Below are 7519 nucleotides of genomic sequence, written 5' to 3' on the forward strand. Positions count from 1 at the left end.
AAGGGCTTTGTACGGGAGACCAAAGGATCATGGGTCCATGCCGGGAAGGGCTTTGTACGGGAGACCAAAGGATCATGGGTCCATGCCGGGAAGGGCTTTGTACGGGAGACCAAAGGATCATGGGTCCATGCCGGGAAGGGCTTTGTACGGGAGACCAAAGGATCATGGGTCCATGCCGGGAAGGGCTTTGTACGGGAGACCAAAGGATCATGGGACTATCCCGGAAAGGGCTTTGTACAGGAGACCAAAGGATCATGGGACTATCCCGGGAAGGGCTTTGTACGGGAGACCAAAGGATCATGGGTCCATGCCGGGAAGGGCTTTGTACGGGAGACCAAAGGATCATGGGTCCATGCCGGGAAGGGCTTTGTACAGGAGACCAAAGGATTATGGGACCATCTTGTTAAGGACTTTGTATGGGAGACCCATGGATCATGGGTCCATGCCGGAAAGGGCTTTGTCGTCTCCAGGACCAAAGTGGGCTACGAACTGTGCGAATTTCGGCCGGTTCTCGATGAACCGACGGAAAATTTGCAGTGGGTGCCCATCGCCACCCTTCCACCTGGCATCCCTCAATCAGCTAATCAAAGAAGCAGGATGGAAATCTGCAGCCGAATAGAGTTTGCAGTTCGGGTTTTGTAATGGAGGCCACCAGCCGCTGTCAGAATGCAATGCAAAACAGCAGGGGAGTCGCCCATCCACGCGTGTAAGCACTGATGGAGGAATCTGTTATATTCTCTTCATTCAGCCCGCGGGTGGAATGAAGGAAATAAAACCGCGTATACCCAGGTTTAGTCTGGTGACTGTATCAGAGGAAGGATTGTCTGGGCAGACCTGCTCACGGTGCGGCTGGCTCATCTGTTTGAGGTCGTGGTGTTGGCTGGAGTTCCGGAGGAATATACAAGGAACACACTCACCAACTTATTGTAGAAGGACACAAAGCCGTAACCCTTCGACTTCCCCGTGGCCATGTCCTTCACTACTCTGGCATCGCTGCGGAGAAGAGAGCACAACACGATCAGTACATTGCACAAAGATGAACCGGCAATAAATAAAAACTAAAGGAACCACACACACTGTTATCGGCAGATAATCCTCCTCCATCTTTTCTTAACTCTAGTCCCAGGACCGCTGACTCCCTAACCCAGCTCTGACATATTTCTAGAGATCAAATGATATCTACAGCACAGAATTCTATCATTAACACGTAATAAACATGCAACCTAGAACTGTTACACTAGAAAATAAAACGGTCTCTCTAGTCTAGCACTCAGCCCTGGCTCACCATGCACTCACTAATATCAAATGGCTGCAGAATATTATCAAATATCAAAATGGAAAAAGAGGAAAAATAGGAATTAAAAGGCATACATGGCCTGTTAACAGATTTCTTTATTTTTCTTGCTCAATTCTTTACCACCATTTTGGAGTTTGGGCAGCTGTAAATTTTGAAAAATTGACATTTTCAGAAGATTTAAGAAAGGCGAATAAAAAAAAACTAAAGAACAATAGTTCAGCACACCAGTACAAAACAACAAAACTAACACAGAGAATGTATCGTGTCATAGAAATCTGATTATACCAGTAGAAAATAAATAATAAAATAGAAATGAGAAAAAAAATCTACAACTGACTCCAGTGTGCACAGTTCCTTGCAGTTAGCCTTCATGAGTCTGTCCATATAGCAGCCATTCTGCAAAATAATCAGAATGCTATTATGTTTAATGATGAGTGGGAGTGAGGCAAGAATCCTTATACCTGCACAGAGACCCAGAGACATGTTACATGGAGACATAGAGAGGGTGCCGAGCAGCGCTGGTGATCAGCTGATCAATACAATTATCTGCACCTGTTACATGGAGACACAGCGAGGGTGCCGAGCAGCGCTGGTGATCAGCGGATCTATACAATAATCTGTCCATGTTACATGGAGACACAGCGAGGGTGCCGAGCAGCGCTGGTGATCAGCTGATCAATACAATTATCTGCACCTGTTACATAGAGACACAGCGAGGGTGCCGGGCAGCGCTGGTGATCAGCTGATCAATATAATAATCTGTCCATGTTACATGGAGACACAGCGAGGGTGCCGGGCAGCGCTGGTGATCAGCGGATCAATACAATAATCTGCACCTGTTACATGGAGACACAGCGAGGGTGGCGAGCAGCGCTGGTGATCAGCTGATCAATTCGATAACCCAATAATCTGCCCACTTGACACGAGAGGGCAATAGTGTGGAGCACGGCCAATGCTGGTGGTCTGCTGACCAATACAATAATCAGCTCAGGTCACAGGGAGACACAGCATTGGTTCGGTGCATGCCCAGCGCTGGTGATCATCTGATCACTAACAAATCCCAATTTGCTCATCTAACATGACAGGGCAATGGTGCGGAGCACGGCCAACGCTGGTGATCAGCTGATCACTACATTATCCCCAATGACCAGCTTATGTTACACAGAGACAGAGTGATAGTCCGGAGCACGGCCAACGCTGGTGATCAGCCGATCATTACAAAGTCACAAACAGGACAATGATCACTGAAAACTCTTTTTCCATTAGCTCTCCTAGTTGCCCATGGGGGCTACCCGGAGGCACAATGGAAATGCATACAGTCCATTCTGTTCACCAGCGACCGGCTCCTACAGATAACGACATATACTAAGTGTGCCCATCAGCCCATACTTACTGGATTAGGAGAAGTGCGCCGGCTGCCCTGCCCAAGCACCGTGACCAGGACATTTACCATCATACAGCAGGAATGCCATTACCAGTCCCAGTATAGTACAGGGCACACCAAGAGGAGCGCCTGAACAGTCTCCCATGCATCAACACATACATATGTACAGTCACAATATAGCATCTCAGATTTAACTAAAACAAACACAACAGAGAATTCGGTACATGTGTCAGATACAACGTACACAGATCTGTCCTATCAGACACCAGAGAGAGATGGAAACAACTCGCCAATACTTACGAGATTTTACCAAACGGAGCAAAAGCCGATTTGATGTCTTCTGTGGTGATTTCTGGACTCAGATCTCCAACAAAGACATGGAAGTGATCTGCAGAGAGAGAGAGAGAGATTTGTAGAGTCAGTGCGATGCCATTCAGATGACGAGAGGAGCGGCAACGTTTTCCAGTGTCCTACTGACGTTTGGGAGGATCTGAAAACACTGAACGTCGTGAGGAAACTTAAGTGCTTTAAATTTAGATAAAATGAGAGAGAATACCAAGAGAGGAAGCCTAAACAGCACATGGACGTGTACATGCTATCAGCCAGACTGTCTCTTAACCCCTTTCCTGCTGGAGGGGCCTGCAACAAAAAGGGATTAATAGCACCATCATACAAGTGAAGATGAACGCTGCCGCAATGGAAGAGAGCTTTGCCATGCCGCCGGCTATATACTTACTGGATGTGTCTTTCTTCTGACTGCTGGGAGTGGTGGCCCAATTCACCTTTACCTCCTGTGGAGAGAAGCAGAAAGCTGATAAGTATTGAGTAGAGATGCGGGAAGGACCCTGGCTTCCAATGGAGGGCCACCATTTCTCCAAGCACCGAGCAGAGATGCTGGAAGGACCCTGGCTTCCAATGGAGGGCCACCGTTCCTCCAAGCACCGAGCAGAGATGCCGGAAGGATGCTGGCTTCCAATCGATGGCCACCATTCCTCCAAGCACCGAGCAGAGATGCCGGAAGGATGCTGGCTTCCAATGTATGGCCACCATTCCTCCAAGCACTGAGCAGAGATGCTGGAAAAACACTGGCTTCTAATGGATGGCCACCATTCCTCCAAGCACTGAGCAGAGATGCCGGAAGGACCCTGGCTTCCAATGGATGGCCACCATTCCTCCAAGCACCGAGCAGAGATGCTGGAAGGACCCTGGCTTCCAATGGATGGCCACCATTCCTCCAAGCACCGAGCAGAGATGCTGGAAGGATGCTGGCTTCCAATGGACAGCCACTGTTCCTCCAAGTACCGAGCAAAGATGCTGGCTTCCAATGGACAGCCACTATTCCTCCAAGCACAGGGGAGAGATGCCGGAAGGATGCTGGCTTCCAATGGAGGGCCACCATTCCTCCAAGCACAGAGCAGAGATGCTGGCTTCCATTGGATGGCCACCATTCCTCCTCCTCACCACCAAACACAAAATGAAAACATCTTCCAGAACATACGGCTTATGGGTAGGGTTCGAGTTTAAAGATTTTAATCGAAACTCTTAAGACACCATTAGGATGGCCAAGGTCACAGCTGGACTCCCATAAGAGGTACCAGTTCTGTAGCAGATATGGGACACCATGCTGCAGACGTGTGCTCCAGAACCAGCCCTGCTTCTACAAGTCATGTAATGGCAGCTTCCAGGGCTGGTAGGGAGTGCTGGCTTTGGTAAATATGTTGTCCTTTAATGAACTATTCCTGCCGGTCATGTGCAGAATGGTTGCTGGAGAACATTTATATAACGTTTCAGCAACACGGAGAAGGAGGCCCTCTGCATAGAATCCCTTCATGGGTACAGTACCCTTTGCCTAATTTGTCTCCAAGGGGACCTGTGATCTGAAACCTGTGACCGAAAAGACAAGTAGAGAACAAAAATAAGAGCTACCAGTATTGCCCGGGGTCTCCTTGCAGCTTTTCTTTCCTCCCCCATCAGGGGGTGGCCAGGCACAGGGAGTGCACGCCTATCAGGGGGTGGCCAGGCACAGGGAGTGCACGCCTATCAGGGGGTGGCCAGGCACAGGGAGTGCACGCCTATCAGGGGGTGGCCAGGCACAGGGAGTGCACGCCTATCAGGGGGTGGCCAGGCACAGGGAGTGCACGCCTATCAGGGGGTGGCCAGGCACAGGGAGGGGTGGCTAGGGACAGCGAGCGCACGCCTATCAGGGGGTGGCCAGGCACAGGGAGTGCACGCCTCTCGGGGGGTGGCCAGGCACAGGGAGTGCACGCCCATCAGGGGGTGGACAGGCACAGTGAGTGCACGCCTATCAGGGGGTGGCCAGGCACAGGGAGTGCACGCCCCGCAGTGTCAGAGGCCCCGCAGTGTCAGAGGCCCCGCAGTGTCAGAGGCCCCGCAGTGTCGGGGGGCAGAGCCCCGCAGCACCGGAGACTCCAATATCCCGGAGTGACTGGACACCAGCTGGGTTCTCTATAGAACGTTCCAGAAGAAGCCGCGTGGAGACATCTCTCCGTAAACCTCGCTCACCTTTCCCAAGATCTTCCGCCCGTTCATGGCCGCCAGCGCAGCCGCCGCGTCTCTATGTTCATAAAACTCCACAAAACAATACGGGTCGTTGCTGGAGTTTGGGAGGGCGGAGAAGCCAGTGGACGCCGCGACCCTCCGACCGTCCGTCTGCTGAAAACCGGAGAGAGAGAGATTTATAGACCAATACCGACCAGACGCATCTTCATAGGCAGGACATGGAGCTGGAGGTACACACAGGTAAGCAGGACATGGAGCTGGAAGTACATACAAGTAAGCAGGACATGGGGCTGGAGGTACATACAAGTAAGCAGGACATGGGGCTGGAGGTACACACAGGTAAGCAGGACATGGAGCTGGAGGTACACACAGGTAAGCAGGACATGGTGATACTTACATCAGTGATCATTTTACAGCTTTTACACGGCCCAATCTGACTGAAGAGCTGAAGAATCAGAACCTCGGTCACGTCTCTGGAGAGGTTGCCTACATACCTGCAGAGGAAGCACAACACGGATGTCAATTCTCAGAGCCCCCGACCAATCACATGACAGAAAGATGGACGCACACAGAGACACAAAGCAGAGTGAACAAACACATTGAAGAAAGGCGGCTGGGTGTAAACCAGTGCGACCGCTACACTCCCGGTACGCGACCGCTACACTCCCGGTACGCGACCGCTACACTCCCGGTACGCGACCGCTACACTCCCGGTACGCGACCGCTACACTCCCGGTACGCGACCGCTACACTCCCGGTACGCGACCGCTACACTCCCGGTACGCGACCGCTACACTCCCGGTACGCGACCGCTACACTCCCAGTACACTCCCAGTACACTCCCACCTAGGATTGTCCAAGGACCACACGCTGCTTTCCGGCCGACAACTACAGACAACTCTCTACAATCTCAGGTACAGATTACGGATTTGTACCGAGATTGTAGTCCATCCCGGGGGCGGAGCTTGGAGCGGTGACTACCACACACACAGGGACCATGGGGAACAGACGTAGTCACCCTCCAGAAGGAAGGACAGTGTCAGAGATGATTGGAGGATCTGCAGCCGAGTGACACAAATAAGATACATTGTTGCTCCGAGTTCAGGGACTTGGAGGGATTCTTAGGATTTGTCTCGGAGTTTTGTGTCACTTTGATTGGTTGCTGCCTAAATCATCGTCCCTAATGGGACAGGGACCTTAGAGTGTGAGCACCTACAGGACGGGTACTCCCAAAGTACTAGATGTCTGGTCCTTATCTGTGATACTCCCGGAGTACTAGATGCCCGGAGTTCAGGGACTTGGAGGGATTCTTAGGAGTTGTCTCGGAGTTTTGTGTCACTTTGATTGGTTGCTGCCTAAATCATCGTCCCTAATGGGACAGGGACCTTAGAGTGTGAGCACCTACAGGACGGGTACTCCCAAAGTACTAGATGTCTGGTCCTTATCTGTGATACTCCCGGAGTACTAGATGCCCGGTCCTTATCTGCGATACTCCCGGAGTACTAGATGCCTGGTCCTTATCTGTGATACTCCCGGAGTACTAGATGCCCGGTCCTTATCTGCGATACTCCCGGAGTAATAGATGTCTGGTCCTTATCTGTGATACCTCCCGGAGTACTAGATGCCTGGTCCTTATCTGTGATACCTCCCGGAGTACTAGATGCCTGGTCCTCATCTGTGATACTCCCAGAGTACTAGATGTCTGGTCCTCATCTGTGATACTCCCAGAGTACTAGATGCCTGGTCCTTATCTGTGATACTCCCAGAGTACTAGATGCCTGGTCCTTATCTGTGATACTCCCGGAGTACTAGATGCCCGGTCCTTATCTGTGATACCTCCCGGAGTAATAGATGCCTGGTCCTTATCTGTGATACTCCCGGAGTACTAGATGCCTAGTCCTTATCTGTGATACCTCCCGGAGTACTAGATGCCTGGTCCTTATCTGTGATACTCCCGGAGTACTAGATGTCTGGTCCTTATCTGTGATACTCCCAGAGTACTAGATGCCTGGTCCTTATCTGTGATACCTCCCGGAGTACTAGATGCCTGGTCCTCATCTGTGATACCTCCCGGAGTACTAGATGCCTGGTCCTCATCTGTGATACCTCCAGGTGTACTAGATGCCTGGTCCTTATCTGTGATACCTCCCGGAGTACTAGATGCCTGGTCCTTATCTGTGATACTCCCGGAGTACTAGATGTCTGGTCCTTATCTGTGATACTCCCAGAGTACTAGATGCCTGGTCCTCATCTGTGATACTCCCGGAGTACTAGATGCCCGGTCCTTATCTGTGATACTCCCGGAGTACTAGATGCCT

The 7519-nt window shown here is 51.1% G+C and overlaps 1 protein-coding gene across 2 annotated transcripts in view; it reads right to left on the reverse strand.

Moving 5' to 3' along the window:
- Positions 1–7519, reverse strand: part of TIAL1 (TIA1 cytotoxic granule associated RNA binding protein like 1) — a 28049-nt gene that overhangs the window by 13593 nt on the left and 6937 nt on the right. The window contains exons 2-6 of one of the 2 annotated variants that reach the window (XM_018574090.1): positions 5600–5695; positions 5205–5304; positions 3418–3472; positions 2982–3069; positions 918–993 (exon numbers count right to left, since the gene is read on the reverse strand). In XM_018574090.1, the coding sequence (XP_018429592.1) occupies positions 918–993; positions 2982–3069; positions 3418–3472; positions 5205–5304; positions 5600–5695 (415 nt within the window). Of the gene's footprint in view, positions 1–917; positions 994–2981; positions 3070–3417; positions 3473–5204; positions 5355–5598; positions 5696–7519 lie in introns of both variants that reach the window. The other variant, XM_018574089.1, reaches the window with a different exon arrangement.

Source organism: Nanorana parkeri, unplaced genomic scaffold, assembly GCF_000935625.1.
Source record: "Nanorana parkeri isolate BGI_ZX_2015 unplaced genomic scaffold, ASM93562v1 scaffold2731, whole genome shotgun sequence".
Lineage (NCBI taxonomy): Eukaryota > Metazoa > Chordata > Amphibia > Anura > Dicroglossidae > Nanorana > Nanorana parkeri.